The 21,010-nt window shown below is 45.2% G+C and overlaps 1 protein-coding gene across 4 annotated transcripts in view; it reads left to right on the plus strand.

Moving 5' to 3' along the window:
• LOC122553388 (acetyl-coenzyme A synthetase 2-like, mitochondrial) overlaps positions 1-21,010 on the plus strand; it is a 143,284-nt gene that overhangs the window by 24,372 nt on the left and 97,902 nt on the right. For all 4 annotated transcript variants that reach the window (XR_015757837.1, XM_043697093.2, XM_087989646.1 and 1 more), the window contains exons 4-6: positions 880-1,055; positions 3,008-3,160; positions 15,813-15,960. Coding sequence is in view for 3 of the 4 variants with exons in the window: in XM_043697093.2 (XP_043553028.2) it covers positions 880-1,055; positions 3,008-3,160; positions 15,813-15,960 (477 nt within the window). In the remaining variant the exon portion in view is untranslated. The remainder of the gene's footprint in view (positions 1-879; positions 1,056-3,007; positions 3,161-15,812; positions 15,961-21,010) is intronic.

Below are 21,010 nucleotides of genomic sequence, written 5' to 3' on the forward strand. Positions count from 1 at the left end.
TAGAGGATGGCTGTCAACTGCAGGACGATATCAATGGTTTGGTTGAACGGGAGGAAAAGGGACAAATGGAGTTCTGTCCAGAGAAATGCAAGCTTATGTGGTCGGGAAGAGCAGACTAAACAAGAGAATACTGTAAACAGAAGAGTATTGAGAGGGATAGAGAAACTTTGGAGTGCATGTTCGCAGCTCCTGGAAGGTGGCAGGGCAAGTAGATAAGGTGGTAAGGAAGACCATATGGGACGCTTTCCTACATCGTGTGAGATGTTGAATATAAGAGTGGGTACATAATGCTGGAAAAGCACTAACACTGACTATATAAGACACTGGCTAGGCCGCAGCTATCAGTTTAGTGAGCAATTCTGGTCTTTACTTTTCAGGAAGGACATCATTTCTCTGGAGAGAATACAGAGGAGAGTTATGAGAATGTTGCCAGGGCTTGAAGATTGCAGCTCTGAGGAAAGATTGGATAGATTAGGGTTGTTTTCCTGAGAATAGTGTGGGGTGACTTAATTGAGGTAGACAAAATAATGAGAGGCTTGGATAAGGTGGACAGGAAATATCTGTTTCCCCCAAATACTTAAGGTGATTGGCAGAAGGTTTAGAGGGAACATGCAGAGAAACGTTTTCGCCCAGAGTGCAGTGGGGTGTCTGGAATTTAACAGCGAAAAAGGATCACCAGACTCAAAATGTTAATGCTGTTTCTCTGCTGATGCTGCCAGACCAGCTGCGTTTCTCCAGCACTTTCTGTCCTGGTTCCAAGCTTTCTTTGGGATTTGTCCTCATGCTATCTGGCTCTGGCCAGTGGGAATAATATATAAACTGTAAACCGCTTTTACTGAATACTGTAATCCTCTAATGATTGTGTTCTCATTTTCAAAGCACAGTGTGAGACCGTGATCACTGCCAACCAGGCTCTGAGGGGTGGACGGGTCATCAAGTTGAAGAAAACTGTGGATCAAGCAGTGAAACAGTGTCCTTCAGTCAAGCGAGTGCTTATCGCAACAAGAACAGAGAACAAGGTCCCAATGTCGGATATTGACATTCCCCTCGAGGAGGTAGGTGGCTGGGATGCAAAAAAACAACTAGCTGGCACTTTTTATTTCCTTGTCACAGATCATGAAATATTCACATGCATCCCTGCACAACCTCAAGCCAAAGACCCAATTATGCTCTGAGGCTGTGTAGTCGCCATCATAATGCAGCAGTTTGTGTACAGAGTGGCTTGTGATAATGATCAGGTTTTAGGTGTTGTTTACATCAGGTTTAACAGTAACAATCCTTCCTCTTTGCATGTTCTAATTTAGAAATAGAAAATCTTTCCTCCTGGAGATATGAGCATTACTGGCAGGGCCTATGTTTTTTAGGTTAGGTGGTGAGCTGCCATCTTGAAGATCTGCATGTGGTGCAGACACTGCACCAGTGATTTGTTGTAACTGAGTGGGTTGCTAAGTCATTTCAGAAGGAAAGTGATGTGGAATCCATAAGACCCAGGGGCAGAAGTAGGCCACTCAGCTTACTGTGGCGACCCAGCCTGAAGACTTAGAATCATAGAATCCCTACATGGAAGCCATTCAGCTCATCGAGTCTACACTGACCCTCCATACAACATCTCACCCAGACCCAAACACCCACCCTATCCCTGTAACTCTGTATTTACCATGGCCAATCCACTTAACATGCACATCTTTGGACTGTGGGAGGAAACCAGAGCAAAGCCACATAGTCACGGGGAGAATGTGCAAACTCAACACATACAGTCGCCCAAGGGTGGAATCGAACCCAGGTTCCTGGCACTGTGAGGCAGCAGTGCTAACCACTGAGTCACTAGAAGGGCATTATGTTCCAGATCGATTTTTAAGCAGCAAACGTATAGTCTCACCGTCACCATAATCAACATTTTATTCCACATTTCATTACGTTGAGATTTCCCTAAGATTCCATGGTGGGATTTGAACTCTTACCTCCAAAGCATTGGTTTAGGTCTCTAGGTTACCGGTCTGGAAACATTACCGCTTGGCTACCATCGGCCTCTACATCTGTTTGAGAGGATGGGCAAGACCTCAGTATAATGATTCATCTAACAAGATGGCACCTCCAACGGAGCAGCACACTCTCACTGGAGCAAGTCTCTGGTATGTGCTACAATCCCTGGAGCAGACTGTTTTCATTAGAGCAATGTTTAAGTCAGGCCCTGGTGACAGGAAAGCGTGGAGGCCTGCAGTAAGGCCCGTGAATATGAAAAGGGTTAAATGTCCACTTGAGCATCTTGGCATCTAGAAAATGGGTGTTGAGAGCATGATGGAGGAAATGCACAGCAGATCAGGAAGCATCCGAGGAGAAGGAGAATCAACGTTTCGGGCAAGAGCCCTTCATCAGGAATGAGGCCTGAAACGTCGATTCTCCTGCTCCTCGGATGCTGCCTGACTTGCTGTGCTTTTCCAGCACCACACTCTCAACTCTGATCTCCAGCATCTGCAGTCCTCACTTTCATATAGGAAATGGGCTCAGTCTGCCCCGTCATTGATTCTGTACATGGGAAAGGAAGTGAGCCAAAAGGTTCCGGTTCAGGCAGCAACCCTCAACAACAGGCTACACTGTGTTCTGTGAATTTACTCCCACAATCTCAGACCACAGGATCTGACAGAGTGTTTGATTATCGCTGCCATTTTTCAGACTGGTGTAACTGTCAGCCCCTTACAGAGTCAGACAGTTTAATCATTTTTTCAGTCGAGCTGCTGTGTCTGGCTTTCTTTCGTTTGCAAAACGCTTTGGCTGATCACACAGGGTTACCATCAACCCTTCTCCTCCCCCTCCCCTTCCCCTTCTGCTGATAGCGACAGCCATGTTTTGCTCACTGGGTGGGCGGGCCGAGACCCCTAATGGAGACGGTGCTAAAGCGATAGGTCACTTCTGTGAAAGGCAAAAGTTTCAGATAGTTTTATCCCGGTATCTTTATGGCTCCGTTGATTTTATATATTGCACGGCTAAAGAATGGCTTATTTTCCAGGAAATGATGAAAGAAGAAGCAGCCTGTGAACCCGTTGCCATGGAGAGTGAGGACATGTTGTTCCTGTTGTACACGTCAGGGAGCACAGGGAAACCGAAGGGTGTGGTACACACACAGGCAGGTTTCCTGCTGTACGCGGCTCTCACACATAGGGTGAGTAAAGGCTGAGAAGGCGGCTGCTAATGTGGGAAATCTGAAACCATGACACAAAATGCCGGAAACATATGCTGAGGTCAGTTAGGACGTATGAGAAAACTTCGTGTTTAAAAGGTGGATCCTTGACATTGGAAAAAGAAGCATTCATGGCCATTCAGCCTAATTAGCATTTCAATTCCTCCTTTAAATATTTGGTCGAAAGGGAGCAGAGTATAGGGTGAATATATGGTAATAGGGTGGAATGGGAGTGGGGTGTGGAGGGGAATGGGAATGGGGTTTGGGATGGAAATGGAATGGGAAGTGGTATGGAATGGGAATGGGGAGATGGAATGGAATGGGAATGAGGCGTAGGTTGGAATGGGAGTGAGTTGTGGAGAGGAATGGGATTGGGTTGTGGAGAGAAATGGGATTGGGGTCTGCGATGGAATGGTAGTGGGGTTTGAGATAGAATGGGAATGGGAGGTGGGATAGAATGGGAGTGGGGTGTGCAGAGGAATGGGAATGGGTTGTGGAGAGGAATGGGAATGGGGTCTGCGATGGAATGGTAGTGGGGTTTGGGATAGAATGGTAGATGGGAGAGAATGGGAGTGGGGTGTGGAATGGAATGGGAATATGGTGTGAGATGAATGGGAGTAGGGTGCGCAGCGCAGGGTGGGTGTGAAGGTTTCTGTGATAATCTGTAAAACAAGAAAGTACAATTAATGAATTTACAACCATCTGGTCTCAATCATGTGAAATACAAGATGAGAGATTGGGGGTGGGGAGAGAGAGTTGCCTTCGGGAGTAGTTATCCAACAGCCAAAACATAAATCCTGGAAAATTTCCTGCATTCTTTCCTGGATTTATGGACCCACGGTCATTTCCATGATGAAGTAAGTTCTGTACAGCCTGAGATTCCTAAGAGTGGACTGCTGATTCCCTGTCTCTCCCCTGTCTCGGTGTTCTGCTGTCTGCTCCTCGTGCTGCTCTTTGCACTTTCTCTCAACCTTCTCTACTCCACCTCTCTGATCTCTCAGTCCTTTTCTCTCTCCCTTTCTCTGCTGTTTGCTCTCACTCAGTTTCTCTCTCTGCCCTCTGTGCACTCTCTCTCTCTTTACCTATTTGCTCTTTTAACCCTCTCACACCCTTTCTCTGGTCTTTCTCTCTGTCACTGTGCTCTCTCTTCCTCTCTGCTCTCAGTCAGTCTCTTTCTCCTTCACACTTTCTGCTTCTCCCGCTCTGTCCTCTCTCTCTCTCTCTCTGTGTTCTCCCTGTCCTCTGTCTCTGTAACCTCTCTCTCTCTCTGTGTTCTCCCTGTCCTCTGTCTCTGTAACCTCTCTCTCTCTGTGTTCTCTCTGGTGATGCAAAGTCCAAGGGCTGGTGGCCTGGGATCTCTGCCAAGTATTGGCTTGGAGCGAGGGCTGGGTTTGGCAGAGGGTGAGAAAGATTCTCGAATTTAATATGTCAAGTAACTGCATCAAATGCAGGACATCCCTGCGTTTAGAGTTGTGAATTTAAGGGAGAACAAAGAACAAAAAACCTTACAGCACAGGATCAGGTCCTTTGGCTCTCCAAGCCTGCACCGATCCATATCCTCTATCTAAACATGTCTAAGGATCTATATGCCTCTGCTCCCTGCCCATTCATATGCCTGTCTAGATGCATCCTAAATGACACTATCGTTCCCACCCCTACCACCTCTGTTGGCAACACGTTCCAGGCACCCACCACCCTCTGTGTGAAGAGCTTTCCACGCATATCCCTCCTAAACTTTTCCCCTCGCTCTTTGAACTCGTGACCCTAGTAATTCAGTCCTGGGAAAACATTTCTTGCTATCCACCCTGTCTACACCTCTCATGATCTTGTAGGCCTCAATCGGGTCCCTCCTCAACCTCTGTCTTTCTAATGAAAATAATCCTAATCTACTCAACCTCTCCTCCTGGCTAGCACCCTCCGTACCAGGCAACATCTTGGCAAATCTCCTCTGCACTCTCTCCAAATCATCCACATCCTTTTGATAATGTGGTGACCAGAACTGTACGCAGTATTCCAAATGTGGTCCAACCAAAGTCTTATACAATTGTAACATGACCTGCCAATTCTCATACTCAATACCCTGTCTGATGAAGGAAAGCATACCATATGCCTTCTTGACCACTCTACTGAGTGGCGTTGTCACCTTCAGGGAGCAATGGACCTGAACATCCAGATCTTTCTGTACATCAATTTTCCCCAGGGCCTTTCCATTTATTGTATAGTTCGCTCTAGAATTGGATCTTCCAAAATGCATCACTCCGCATTTGCCCGGATTGAACTCCATCTGCCATTTCTCTGCCCAACTCTCCAATCTATCTGCTGCATTCTGCTGCATTCTCTGACAGACCCCTTCACTATCTGCTACTCCATCAATCTTAATGTCACCTGCAAACTTGCTAATCAGACCACCTACACCTTTCTCCAGATCATTTATGTATATCACAAACAAAGGAGACTAGCTGTTTGCCCTTTCAGTGCTTAGCTATTGATTTAGCTGTGTAATGGATTGCGTTGGTGGTGGGTGGAGGGAGGGAGTTTGTTTGGGGCGGGGGTTAGGGAGGTATGAGAGGGTGTTTGGGGGCGTGGGGTTGGAGGGCAGTGTTTGGGCTGGGGTGGAGCTGGAATAAAGAACATCTCCATCTTGACAATCTTCCGGTCTCATCAATTGCTGAGAACAGATGAGCAATCGCAGAGTTGGTGTGGAAGGTTTTTCAGTCACAGGATGTGAGCATCACTGGCTCGGCCAGCATTTATGACCTTTCCCAATAGCTCAACCAAAAGTCAACCAATTTGCCGTGGGTCTGGAGTCACATGGAGTTTGGCCTGGGTAAGGACGGCACATTTCCCATCCCTAAAGGACTTTTTTCTGAACAGCCATCAAGGTGGTTACATTTCCATTAGGCTAGCATTTTCCTCCACATTTTCATTGCATTCAAGTGTCACCATTTGCCATGGTGGGATTTGAACCCATGTCTCCAGAAATTTAGCAGGGGCTCTGGATTCCTAATCAAGTGCAGTGAACATTACAGCATCACGGCCTCCCCCATAGAGTGGTTGAGGAGCACAGGGTGGAATAAAGTCTATGAGGATGTCTTTTGTGACTTTGAGCATTGAGAATTATCTGCAGTGTAGACTGAAGTTGGATTTGGGGTTGAGACAGGGTCTACAGGAGAAATGAGCTAACACCTGGAAGGTGACAAATAAATTAAATTTATTTGGAAGCACTAGACTGGACGATAACCTGGTGTTGTGTGATTTTTAACTTTGTCCATCCCAGTCCAACACCGACACCTCCACATTATTGATCATATTGAATGGCGGAGCAGACTCGAAGGGCTGAATGGCCGACTCCTTTTTGTTAGTGTTTCATAGAGCTTTTGCAACACGGATAAAGGCCATTCAGCCCAGCATGTCTGCAATGGCCATCAAGCATCTACCTATGCTATCCCCACTTTCCAGCCTTGTCTGCTATTTCAACTGGTGGAATTTAAATTCAATTTTTAAAAAAGTTACGTCTGTAATTGAAAACTAGTCTCAGTAACTGTGACCATAAATTCATCCATCAATGATTATTGTGTGGTTCATGAATTTTCTTTAGGGAAGGGCATCCCCTCCTCCTCCCCCGCCCCTCATCACCACTACCACCACCATGAGTCTCCGACCTATAGCAGAATGGAGTTGGCTCTTCATAATCGCTGTCATGACCCACCCAGTTCAAATGCAATTAGGGACGGGCAACAAATGGTGGCCTTGCCAGTGGTGCCCATAACCTGTGAAAATAAAATATCCAAGAGAAAAAAACAAATCCTTTGTCTGATGTCACATCCAAAAGGCTGCATCTCCAACAGTGCACTTTTTGCTCACAGCTACACAGAGAGTGTCAGCTTGCATTTCCTGCTCAATTCTCCCTGCACTGGGACTTGAGCTCACTATTTTCTGCCTTGTAACTGAGAATTCTACCACTGGGTCAAAAGCTGATGCACTTTCCAGAGTTAATAAGTAACTGAGCTGCACAAGATGATTGAGGTTTCAGCTTCTTTTACTGGAACAGCCACTATTGGAAGGTTGTTTAAAGGAAGGAGAAATTGCTTGAGCCAATAACCAGAATTTTGTCCATGTTTCATTGCTTTTAAGCCCACATCTGTTTATTTTATGAAAACAAAGTATTGTAGATTCCGGAAATCAGAGATAAAATAGACATAGTCCTGGAGAAACTCAACAGCTCTGACAGCATCTGTTGCAAGAGAAAGAGATTGGTATTTCTATTATAATGCTGCAGAATGGTGTTCAGATTTCCAGCATGCTCTATAGTTTTCTTTTATGTAGGTGTCTCTCCTGGTGTAATGCCTCTGCGCCAATATGCCTGGTAGAGTCATTGTAGAAATACTTCATATTTTTTGGATAAGATGATGTTGAAATTTGAGTAAAGTTATGAAAGGCATCCACTTCTCAAGTCACCTCACGTTAATAATTCACGAGGTGTTTGCACGTGTATGGTAATTCGATCAAAAAGAATGAATTCCCTGGAGTTTGACCCAATTAATTCTTCATTGGTAAACAGGCTGGTGTAGCCAGTTTGCTGCAATAAAATGTGGATTGTCAGATGTTTAACATTTACTATGACCAAAGTACAATGGATGCCTAAAGGTTAAGAATTATGTGGATAAATCCAGAAAACATAGAGCATAGAACATAGAACATTACAGCGCAGTACAGACCCTTCGGCCCTCGATGTTGTGCCGCCCTGTCATACTAATCTGAAGCCCATCCCACCTACACTATTCCATGTATGTCCATATGCCTGTCCAATGACGACTTAAATGCACTTAAACTTAGCGAATCTACTACCGTTGCAGGCAAAGCATTCCACAACCCTTACTACTCTCTGAGTAAAGAAACTACCTCTGACATCTGTCTTATACCTATCTCCCCTCACTTTAAAGTTGCTTCCCCTCGTGTTTGCCGTCCCCATACTTGGAAAAAGGGTCTCCCTGTCCACCCTGTCTAACCCTCTGATTATCTTGTAGTGATCATGGGGAATGATGAAAGTTAGAATCCCTACAGTGTGGAACAGGCTATTTGATCCATTGAGAGCACACCCACCCTCTGAGGAGCACTCCATGCAGACCCACCACCCTATCCCATCCTTGTGACCCTGCGTTTATTCTGTCTAACCCACCTAGCCTGCATGTTCCTGGACACAATGGGCAATCCACCTAACCTGCACATCTTTGGACTGTGGATAGAAATCCACACAGACACAGGGAGAACACAGAGAATCGCCCAAGGCTGGTATCTAACCTGGGTCCCTGGTGCCGTGAGGCAGCAGTACTAACCTCCGAGTCACTGTGCTAGCCCCAAGTTCTGTTTGAAGTTTGGAGGCAAAAAATGGCTTATAGAACACATTTATAGCAGTCACAGGGTGCTCCTTAATTAGATTAGATTCCTTACAGTGTGGAAACAGGCCCTTCGGCCCAACCAGTCCACACCGACCCTCTGAAGAGGAACCCACCCAGACCCATTTCCCTCTGACTAATGCACCTAACACTATGGGCAATTCAGCACGGCCAATTCACCTGAGCTGCACATCTTTGGACTGTGGGAGGAAACTGGAGCAACCAGAGGAAACCCACGCAGACACAGGGAGAATGTGCAAACTCCACACAGACTGTCTCCCGAGGCTGGCATCGAACCTGGGACCCTAGTGCTGTGAAGCAGCAGTGCTAACCACTGCTAATCTATTCATCCTGTACATCACTCTGCAATGTCTTTACACAAAGGTCAGGTAATTATTTCTCCTCTCTGGTGAACTGTTGAGTGCTAAAATGGATTGTACTGACAAAGACTACCATGATGTGACGTTGATTGTATGGATTAGAAAACATGGGTCTTTCTCCATTTGAATGATACTGACATATAATATTCCTCAAAGGTCTTTCTGCCAAAATATGACCAGGGTCTATCGTTGAGATATCCTTGTAACCTTAATGGGAGTATAAATAGTACCCTTTCAAGTTTTTTGTTGCATTTGGATTGAAGCTGTAATGAGTAATGTCATAATGCCACTGTATTTCCTGCAAAGTCTGTACAGAACAGTTTTGTACTTGTTGCGTTTACTTGTAGATAACTTATGACTAACGAACAGTTTGGAAATAAAAGAAAACATTTACTGCTCATCAAATGGAAGTGCTGCATTTAGAGCAAAGAACAATACATCACAGGAACAGGCTGTTCAGCCCTCTAAGCCTGTGCTGACACATGATGTCTTTCTAAGGAGCTTTTGCCTGTACACAGTCCATATCCCACTATTCCCTGCCCATCCATGTATCTGTCAAGATGCCGATTAGATGTTGCTGTTATATCTGCTCCTTTTCTAAGCTTGAAAGGTTTTAGGAACATCTTTAAGAAAACAGCTGCAGGCCAGTATCCTTTATCTGTATATGTAAAAATCAAAAAGACCTAAAAACTGAAGATGGACCCAAATGGACATGAAGACATACCGAGCCCAGCATCTTTGGAGAGATAAAACTGGACTCAATATTCTAAATGGGGTCTAACCAAGATGAGGAAGCCTCCTGTACCAGGATGCAGGGAAGTCTAAGCTCTGCAGTTCAGGTTCCCATCCAAAATGGTCAATCTGGTGAAGCATCAGATTTCAACAAGAAAGGATTAAAGTATCATCCATTGCCAGTCGATAACATTATCATCACTGAATCCCATTATCAACATCCTGGGGGTTAGTATTGACCAAACTGAATTGGACCAGCCAAATATGTAATGGCTACCAAAGTTGATCAGAGGATAGGAATCCTGTAGTAACTCACACCCCAAAGGCCATGTTTATAAGGCACAAGTCAGGAGTGTGATAGATTACTTCTCACCTAACTGCAGCTCCAACAATACTCAAGACGCTTGAAACTGTCAGCTCAACATTCCATCCACCGCCTTCACACCCTCCAACTGCCAGAGGCACACATCAGCAGCAGTGTCTACCACGTACACAATATACTGCAAAAATTCACCAGCCTTTTCCAACAGCACCTTCCAATCTCACCCAAATCACTCTGGCAGGATATGGGCAGCTGATTCATGGAAGCACCACCACCTGAAAGTTCCCTTCCAAGCCCCTCACCATGCTGACTTGGAAAAATATCACTGTTCCTTCACTGTCGCTGGGTCAAAATCCTGGAATTCCCTCCCCAATGGCATTGTGGGTCAACCTACACATGTGGTCTACAGCTCAGCACCACCTTCTCATGGGCCTTAAATACTGGCCCAGCCAGTGACAACCTCATCCCTTGAAATAATTGTTTTTTATAAAAGTCATGAGGATAAGCAATGATTAATGGACACAGTTTATAATTAAGAGGTTTTAAGACTGAGATGAAGGGGATTTTTTTCTCTCCCAGAGGGTTATTGGTGCAGAATTTACTTTCCCAGAAGATAGTGGAAGCTGGATCATTGAATGTCTTCAAGGCTGGGTTAGTCGACGAGGGATTGAGGGTTATGGGGATGTGTGCAGACAGGAGAGTGGGGATTTGAAGCTACAAACATAACCAGCCATTATCTTATTGAATAGTTGCGCCAGCTCTACAGGGCCCTGTCCTGCTCCCAATTCCTTTGTTCCTGTGTGTTGTCTGATATGCAGCTAATGAAAGACTGTCTGCCAGCAGTTGAGTATTTTGGCCATAATGAGCTGTAATTTACTTTGCCTCCGTACTGAGAGTTGACAAGCGCAATCCTATCATGTGTGATCATGTTCTTTGCAGAATCATTTGGTGGGACATAGTGAGTATGTACTGAGCACTGGCTGAAAAATGCAGACCTTTTCCGAAATTCCAGATTTGAATTCCTAGTCCAATATCCACCCTTCTCACAGCCATGAAACCGCTCTTGTCGATGTGAGAAATCACCTCCACTATCTCCAGTGACAAAAGCAAAATTTCCTCTTTATCCTTCTTGACCTATCAGTACATTGGGCTCCATACACCATCCTCCACCAGCAATCTCCATTGTCTACCAGCACATTGGGCCCATACACCATCATCCACCAGCAATCTCCATTGTCTACCAGCACATTGGGCCCATACACCATCATCCACCAGCAATTTCCATTGTCTACCAGCACATTGGGCTCCATACACCAAACTCCACCAGCAATCTCCATTGTCCAACAGCACATTGGGCCCCATTCGCCATCCACCACCAGCAATCTCCATTGTCCAACAGCACATTGGGCCCCATTCGCCATCCACCACCAGCAATCTCCATTGTCCAACAGCACATTGGGTCACATACACCATCCTCCATTAGCAATCTCCATTGTCTACAAGCACATTGCGCCCCATACACCATCATCCACCAGCAATCTCCATTGTCCAACAGCACATTGGGTCCCATACACCATCCTCCACCAGCAATCTCCATTGTCCAACAGTACATTGGGCCCCATACACCATCCTCGACCAGCAATCTCCATTGTCTACGAGCACATTTGGTCCCATACACCATCCTCCACCAGCAATCTCCATTGTCCAAAAAGACATTGGGCCCCAAACACCATCCTCCACCAGCAATCTCCATTGTGTACCACCACATTGGGCTTTATGCACCATCCTCCACCAACAATCTCCATTGTCCAACAGCACATTGGGCCCCATACACCATCCTCCACCAACAATCTCCATTGTCCAACAGCACATTGGGCCCCATACACCATCCTCCACCAACAATCTCCATTGTCCAACAGCACATTGGGTCCCATACACCATCCTCCACCAACAATCTCCATTGTCCAACAGCACATTGGGCCCCATACACCATCCTCCACCAGCAATCTCCATTGTCCAACAGCACATTGGGTCCCATACACCATCCTCCACCAACAATCTCCATTGTCCAACAGCACATTGGGTCCCATACACCATCCTCCACCAACAATCTCCATTGTCCAACAGCACATTGGGTCACATACACCATCCTCCACCAACAATCTCCATTGTCCAACAGCACATTGGGCCCCATACACCATCCTCTACCAGCAATCTCCATTGTCTACCTGCACATTGGGCCCCATACACCATCCTCCACCAGCAATGTCCATTGTGTACCAGCTGGATAGCATTCAGTTGCGTCATTTCAATCATTTATGGGAGGTGACGGCCTAGTGGTATTATCAGTGGCCTGTTAACCAGCAATCCAGGTAACATTCTGGGAACCTGGGTTTGAATTCCTCAACAGCAAATGGTAAAATCTGAGTTCAATTTAAAAAAAAAATAATTTGAATATAAGAGTTTGGGGCGGCACGGTGGCTCAGTGGTGCTGCCTCACAACACCAAGATCCCAGGTTTGATTCCAGCCTTGGGTGACTGTCTGTATGGAGTTTGTACATTCTCCCTGTGTCTGCGGGGGTTTCCTCCGGGTGCGCCGGTTTCCTCCCACAATCCAAAGATGTGCAGGTCAGGTGAATTGGCCATGCTAAATTGCCCATAGGTTCGGTGTGTTAGTCATAGGGAGATGGGTTACCCTTCGGAGGGTCGGTGTGGACTTGTTGGGCCGAAGGGCCTGTTTCCATACTGTAGGGAATCTAATCTAATAGTTTAATGATGATCATGAATCCATTGTTGATTGTCTAGAAAAACTCATCTGCTTCATGAATGTCCTTTGGGGAAGGGAAACTGCCATCCTTACCTGGTCTGGCCGATACATCTTGATACGGAGGTGCTGGTGTTAGACTGGGGTGCACAAGGTCAGAAGTCTCACTATACCAGGTTATAGTCCAACAGGTTTATTTGAAATTACAAGCTTTCGGAGTGAAGTCACCTGACGAAGGAGCAGTGCTCGAAAAGCTTGTGATTCCGGCATCTTCCAAACTCACAAACACTTCCATCGAGAAGGACCAGAACAGCAGATATGTGGGAACACCACCTCCTTCAGGATCCCCTCCAAGTCATTCACCATCCTGACTTGGAAATATATTGCCGTTCATTCACTGTTGCTACTGTTCAAAATGCTGGAAATCCCTCTCTGATCGGTCAACCCACAGCAGGTGGGCTGCATGGTTCAAGGAGGCAGCTCACCACCACCTTCTCATGGGGCAACTAAGAGTGGGTAATAAATGCTGGGCCAGCCAGCGATGACCACATCCCACAAATTAATTTTTAGAAAATTAAAGATAAAATTTTTGTTAGGTTGCTGGTTAAAAGGAGTGAGTGAAGTTTCTTTTTCCCAGAGCAACAATGGCTATCATGAGGGGTCATAATTTTAAGGTGATTGCAGGAAGGTATAAGGGAGATGTCAGAGGTAGGTTATTTATGCAGAGAGTGATGGGTGCGTGGAATGCACTGCCAGCAGTGGTAGTAGAGTCAGAGACATTAGGGACGTTTAAGCAATTACTGGACAAGCACATGGATGGCAGTAAATTGAGGGGCGTGTAATTAAGGTTGATCTTAGATTAAGATAAATGCTCGGCACAACATCATGGGCCAAAGGGCCTGTACTGTGCTGAATTGTTCAATGTTCTAAATTTCTTCCATGCTTAAACAGGAGTTCTTAAACAAGTTCATAAGCTGACTGGCTTTAGCTGGTTTATCTGTATTAGCAGATTGTTATCTGCTGGCGTATTGTTTCTCCATAAGCATAAATACGGGGGATTTTCAATGCTGCTTGAGTGTGGCATGCCGGGGGTTGGGTGAGTGACTGTTGTACTGAACTGTAAGTGAATTAATTACTTAATGTTACATTGTAAAAGGAGCCAACAAGGTGAAGCTTTTTTTCTTGCACTCATCAGAACTAGGACACGGATCTTTTTCATGTCTGTTTCTTCCATATTGGTTCATGATTGCAAAATGAGAAGCTTCACTTCTTATTGGTGTTTAAATCATTTGATGAAAACTAAATAAATCTGCCTGACACAATAAAGGTGGCAATGTGGGTGCTACGGCATGTGGGAAGTCCTGCATACCCTGGCAACCCTGGCTGTGATAAATGTCTAAAGCTTGAGGACTTTCAGCTCAGAGTCATTGAGTTGTGACAGATCAGGGATGGGGAGCATTACCTGGCCACTTTTGTTCCTGAAGTCCTGAAGAAGGATCAAACCCGAAATGTTGATTTCTCCACCTCCTGATGCTGTCTGGCCTGCTGTGTTCTTCCAGCCTGTCTACTATGTTCCAAAAGGCGGTCATACCCCTTATGTTAGTATAACCTGATGTGGTCAGTGGTCAGGGACTTGGAGGGTGTGACTGCGCGTCAGGTAAGGGGAATGAGAACATGGGAGTGCAGGAACGTCAGACCTTGCAATTCCCAACGAATTTGAGATTCTTGCCGTTTGTGTGGACAAAACACAGACTGACCATAATATCATGGTATAAGGAACAATGGGAGTGGAGGAGTTAAAAGAAATACAGTGGTAGTAGGGAACAGTATAGTAAGGGGGATGGACAACCTTCTCCCAGCCGTGTTGCCTTTCAGGTGCCAGGGTTCTAGATTCCTTCACATGGCTGGAAAAGAAACTGTCATGGGAGGGGGTGGATCCTGGAGTCATGATCTATGTAGGTTCCATTGACCAAGGTAAGACGAGGAAAAGGGTTCTGTTTGAATCGGGGGTATGACAGAACTAGGCACTAAATCACAAAGCAGAGCCTCAAATGTAATCATCTTTGGGATTACTAACTGAGTCAAGTGCAAGTGGGCATCAGGTAAATCAGAAGCAGAGAGATGAATGGCTCTAAGGCTGGTGTAAGAGAATGGATTCATGTTTATGGGCACTGGTAGCAGGACTTGGGAAAGTGAATGTTGTACCATTGGGACATCTACACCAGAACCTTGCTGAGACTGGTTTCCTACTGAGTCCTATAACAAGGGAAGAAGAGATGGCTTTAAATGAAACAGAGGGAAGAAGAAATCACGTTTATGAAGTTTGAGTAAATTACAGGGCAATGACTAATTAAGATAACAAAATACAATAAAGATAACCAATGTCGGAACATAGGAGCAGGAACTTTCAGCTAATCAGGTCCACCCCACCATTGATTAGCATCTCATAACCCTCTACATCACTAATAATCAAAAATCTATTGATCTACCTTAAGGGAATCTCTCTACCTTAAATATACTCAAAGGCTGAGCTTCCAGAGTCCCCTGGGATAAAGCATCAATCCCATTTATCCAATTAAGTATTTTGTACATTCCAAAGAGATCATCTCATCACTCTTATGATCTCTAGCCCACTTTACCCAATCTCTCTTCATAGGACAATCCCCTCTCGGGAACAAGACTGGTGAATACTCATCGCTGTCCCTCTATGGTCATGATATCTTTCCTGAGATAGCAAGGCCAAACCTTCACACAGTACTCCACATACAACCTCACTGTACATCACAAAGGAGATGAAAGTAGTTTGGAGTATCTCCAAGTTACAATAGTGTGTGCAACTGACACCCATCAGTTTCTCAAAACCGCAAATGTTTTAGGAAATTTCATGGATTAACTAACCTGTTCAGAACCAACCTAAAACAAAAATCTTGACTGGGAGATTGTTTTTAAATCTGGTCAATTTTCAGCACATCTGCGATGTAACTATCTGTGATTGTAATATGACTTTAGTTTGTTTCTCTCTCTCTCTCTCTCTCTCCAGTATGTGTTTGATTACCACGATGGTGACGTGTTTGGCTGTGTTGCGGATGTTGGTTGGATCACTGGGCACAGCTACGTGGTGTATGGACCTCTGTGCAATGGAGGAACCACCGTGCTGTTTGAGAGTACTCCAGTCTACCCGAATCCAGGTAACACCAGTGAAGGCTCAACTATGGCGATCACACCCCTCACATGTCCACATCTCGCTGACAGGACAGACAGAGCTCTTGAAGAATATAGAGGAAACAGGAAAGAACTTAAAGAGTGAGGGGGTCTGAAACGGGCATAGAAATGACCTTGGCAAACAGGATTAAGTAAAATCCCAAGACTTTTTATGTGTATATAAGGAGCAAGAGGATAGCTAGGGAACAGGTAGGTATACTGAAGAACAATAGAGGGAATTTATGCTTGGAGCTAGAAGAAGTGAGTGAGGTCCTTGACAAATCCTTTTGAATGGATATTCACAAATGGTGAATGGTGGTCTGGAGAGGGGTATGTTGATAAACTAGGGCATGTCAATATTTTTAAAAAAAGATGGTTCTGGGTGTTTTGAAAAACAGTAAGGTAGACAAGTCCACGGGAGTTGATGGGATCTGTCCCAGAATACTCAACAAGGTGAATGAGGAAATTGCTGGAGCCTTGTATGAAATCTTTGTATCCACTTCAGTCACAGGAGAGGTCCCAGAGGACTGGAGAAATGTTGTTCCCTTGTTTATGAAGGGCACCAGGGATAATCAAGAAATTACAGGCTCTTACATCAGTGGTAGGGAAATTAGTGGAGAAGATTTTTAGGGGCAGCATTTATCACATTTTTAAAAAATTGACTTATTAGCGACTAGCTAAATGGCTTTGTATAGGGGAGGTCGTGAATCACAAAGACGATTTGAGTTTTTTGAGGAAATGACAAAAAAATGACTGACGAATGCAGGGCAGTAGATGTTGTCCAAGTGGGCTTTAGCACTTTCTATGTCAAGGAACCTAATGGCAGGCTGACGGAGAAGTTAAAGTCACATGGGAGCAGCAGTGAGCTGGCAAGATAGATGCTGAACTGGATTGGTCATAGAAGACAGAGAGTAGCAGTGGAAGGGTGTTTTTCTGACTGGAAGCCTGTGACCAGTGGTGTTCTGCAGGGATCAGCACTGGGCCCTGCCTCCCCCGCCCACCCCGGCAGGGTTTGTAATATGTATGATTTGGAGGAGAAAGTAGATGGCCTGATAAGTAAGTTTCACACAAGGATTGGGGGAGCTGTGGATAGTAAGGAGGATTGCCAGAGGATACAGCAGGAAACAGATAGATTGGAGTCTTGGATGGAGAAATGACCAATGGAGTTTGATCTGGACAACTGCAAGGTGATGCATTTTGCAAGGTCTAATGCAGGAGGCAAGTATAGAGCCAATGGCAGAAATCTGAGAAGCATCAACATACAGAGGGATCTCGGTGTACAGATCCACAGTTCCCAGGAAGTGGCAACATTAGGTGGTCAAAGAGGCATAAAACATTCTTACCTTCATCAGTTGAGGCATAGGTTATAAAAATTGGTAAGCCATGTTACAGCTTTATACAAGTTTAGTTAGGCCACACTTGGAATAATGTGTGCAGTTCTGGTCGTCACACTACCAGAAGGATGTGGAAGCTTTGGAGAGAGTACAGAAATGGTTTACCAGGATGTTGCCAGGCTTGGAGAGTATTAGCTACAAGGAGAGACTGGACCAATTTGGTTTGTTTTCACTTGAGCATTGAAAGGTGAGAGGTGACCTGATACAAGTTTACGAAATTACAAGAGGCTTGCAATTTTTGAGAGGATTTGTAGCTCGGGTTGAGGTTCAGGTTGTTAAATTTGTTCGCTGAGCTCCAAGGTTTGTTTCTCAGATGTTTCGTCACCATACTAGGTAACATCATCAGTGAGCCTCCGGTGAAGCGCTGGTATTCTGTCCCTTTTTCTATCTATGTGTCTTGGTCTCATAAGGTGGATGATATCATTTATGGTTCTTTTTCTCAGAGGTTGGTAAATCAGGTCCAATTCCATGTGTTTATTGATGCAGTTCTGGTTTGAATGTCAGGCCTCTGGGAATTCCCGTGCGTGTCTCTGTTTAGCCTGCCCCAGGATGGATGTGTTGTCCCAGTTGAGGAGTGTCCTTCTTCATCTGTACGTAAGGATACTAGTGATAGTAGATCATGTTTTTTGGTGGCTAGTTGGTGTGACTCACTATTATTAGTATCCTTAGGGTAGAAATGTCAATTACCAGGGGACTGAGGTTTAAGATAAAAGGGAGTAGGTCAAAAGGAGATGTGAGATGTAGGTTTTTTTACACGAGGGTGCTACGTGCCTGGAATGTGCGACCTCCTCAAAGCATGTGGTCTGATCTGATCATGTGGCTGTCACATTTTGTTTTATGACTTACCTGTGAACCCCTTTTGGGATGTTTCATTACTTCAAAGGTGCTATATAAATGTAGTCATGATTTGGAAATGCTGGTGTTGGACTGGGGTGTACAAAGTTAAAAATCACACACCAGGTTATAGTCCAACAGGTTTAATTGGAAGCACTAGCTTTCGGAGCGCCGCTCCTTCATCAGATGGTTGTGGAGTATAACATTGTAAGACACAGAATTTATAGTAAAGTTTACAGTGTGATGTAACTGAAATTATACATTGAAAAATACCTTGATTGTTTGTTGAGACTTTCATCTGTTCGAATACCATGATAGTTTCACTTCTTTCATGTGTAAATCACAAAACGTTTTTTAGAAAGTTGCATTCTCAGGTTAACTATAACAATTGGTGATAGCTAGACAATATGTTGAAGGTGTTAGCCCCCTGTGTTCTCTGTTTATGCCATGATGTTTAGATTGATTCTAATCTAAAAAATGAGATAACAGAGTTTACATGAATGCATGCAGTTTTTGAACAAAGTACAATGTAACTCTGCAAGTACAAATTCACCCCACATATGTATATGTGTGTGTGTGGTGTCTGTCTGGGTTGGGGGGTTGTGAGTGTGAGAGAGAGTGTATATGTGTGTGAGTGTAGACTGGTCTAAGTGTGTGTGTGTGTGTGTGTGTGTGTGTGTGTGTGTGTGTGTGTGTGTGTGTGTGTGTGTGTGTGTGTGTGTGTGTGTGTGTGTGTGTGTGTGTGTGTGTGTGTGTGTGTGTGTGTGTGTGTGTGTGTGTGTGTGTGTATATAGTGCAATGGTGGTCACCTGTAGTGTGACATGAACCCAAGATCCCGGTTGAGGCGCATGGAACTTAGCTATCAGCCTCTGCTCGGCCACTTTTCACTGCTGCCTGTCCTTGAATGTAGCTTATTGTTGTTGCTTCAAGAAGCCTTCACACCGTCTATGGCTTTTAAAAACTTTTCAAACTTTGTGCTGAACCTTTTGGATGTGGGGCTATGTGGGTTTCCCCTTCACATACTCTCCCCTCCCCACCCATCCCAGCGTTAAACATGAGCTGCTGGGGATGGTGCAAATTGGACATGGAACTGTACAGGGCGGTTTGGGCAAACTGACCAGCTCCTGAATTACAACATAACAAACAGGTGACATGTAAGCATTACAGCCAGATTGATGGCTGCTATCTCACGTCAGGGCAGATTCTTTGCAACTGATAAAGGCAGAGATAAGCTGCTTGTGCTGGATATATAACTCAAATGGCTTTTGCCTGATAAGGCTCCTTTGGAATGTATAAAATACATTTTCATTCTGAGGGAGGGGAGAAGCTGCAATTGAAAGTGAAAGGGAACGTTCGTAAAATGATATGAACATATCAGATGCGTGTTGCTCCCCAGAAATTGAGTTAGAGGTAACTGGAGAGAGTGGGACATATGTGGTTTTCCTGTTTGGGGTGACAATTGTGCTTGGAAGTTGTGAAGTTTTCAGAATAATGGCCTGAATCTTACTCTTTAATTTCCAAGTGTCAGTTTCTCTGGGTTTTTGGAGTGATTGTCTCCACGGGGCTTAGTGAGATTTCTCACTGTACCTTAGCAAACCCATTAACTCCCACTCCCCCACCCCCAAAAGTTCCTTCTTGCTCCATTCCAGCCCCATCTAACCATGCGCCATTCCAGGATCAACTCATCCCTCACCAGCTACCTGCTGAAAGACCAGTGTCCCAGGTGCCTGTGCCTTTCGAACAGGCTGCCGTGAGCACGGGCGAGCACTGGCATTGTAAAGCTGCACTGCTCAGTGAGGGATGTTTATTCAGAAGGCATCGGAGAAGGGGAAATGGTGCCAGCGCTTCTCTGACAGAAAATCCGGGAAGACCTCTTCCACCCCACCCAGACCCAGGGATAGGACAGTCTCCACAGGCCTCAGGAATGGCAAGCGGTGCCATAAGAAAGCTGTGATGTGGAGGTGCCGGTGTTGGACTGGGATGGACAAAGTTAAAAATCACACAGCACCAGGTTATAGTCCAACAGGTTTATTTGGCAGTACAAGCTTTTGGAGTGATGCTCCTTCATCAGCGGCACTCTGAAAGCTAGCTCTTCCAACTCCAGAACTAGAGGGCATAGGTTTCAGGTGAAAGGGGAAAGATTTAAAAGGGACCTGAGGGACAACTTTTCCACACAGAGAGTGGTGTGTGTATGGAATGAGCTGCCAGAGGAGGTGGTGGAGATGGTTGCAACCTGTTGGACTATAACCTGGTGTTGTGTGATTTTTAACACACAAAAGCTGGTGACTCTTCTGTCTGCTACCTCACTGTACATCTGCTACTGCACCTACCACCCACCATCTTCACCATTACCTTCCCTCACTTGTTCCCCCTCAACCTTCCACACCCCTTCACCCAATCCCTAACTTGTTAAAATTCATTAATGAGGGCATCGTTGGCTGGGCCAGTGTTTATTGTCCAGAGGGCAGTTAAGAGTCAACCACATTGCTATGGGTTTGGAGCATGTAGGCCAGACTGGATAGGGATGACAGATTCCTTCCTGAAAAGACTTTAGTGAACCAGATGAGTTTTTCCCCAGTAATCAATTCACGTTCATCATTAGACTCTTACTTCTAGATTTTAACTGAATTCAAATTACAGCATCTGCTGTGGCGGGGATTCAAACCTGGGTCCCCAGAATATTACCTGCGTTTCTGGATTAACAGTCAAGTGATAATACCAGTAGGTCATTGCCTCCCCTATTGCTGCCTACTCACTCACTCAGAACATCTCCCCACCTTCCTCCTACCTGCACCAGTACCAATAGCTG

The sequence above is a fragment of the Chiloscyllium plagiosum genome, unplaced genomic scaffold (genome assembly GCF_037043375.1).
Source record: "Chiloscyllium plagiosum isolate Xiang-an unplaced genomic scaffold, Cpla_swu_hap1 HiC_scaffold_8, whole genome shotgun sequence".
Taxonomy (NCBI): Eukaryota; Metazoa; Chordata; class Chondrichthyes; order Orectolobiformes; family Hemiscylliidae; genus Chiloscyllium; species Chiloscyllium plagiosum.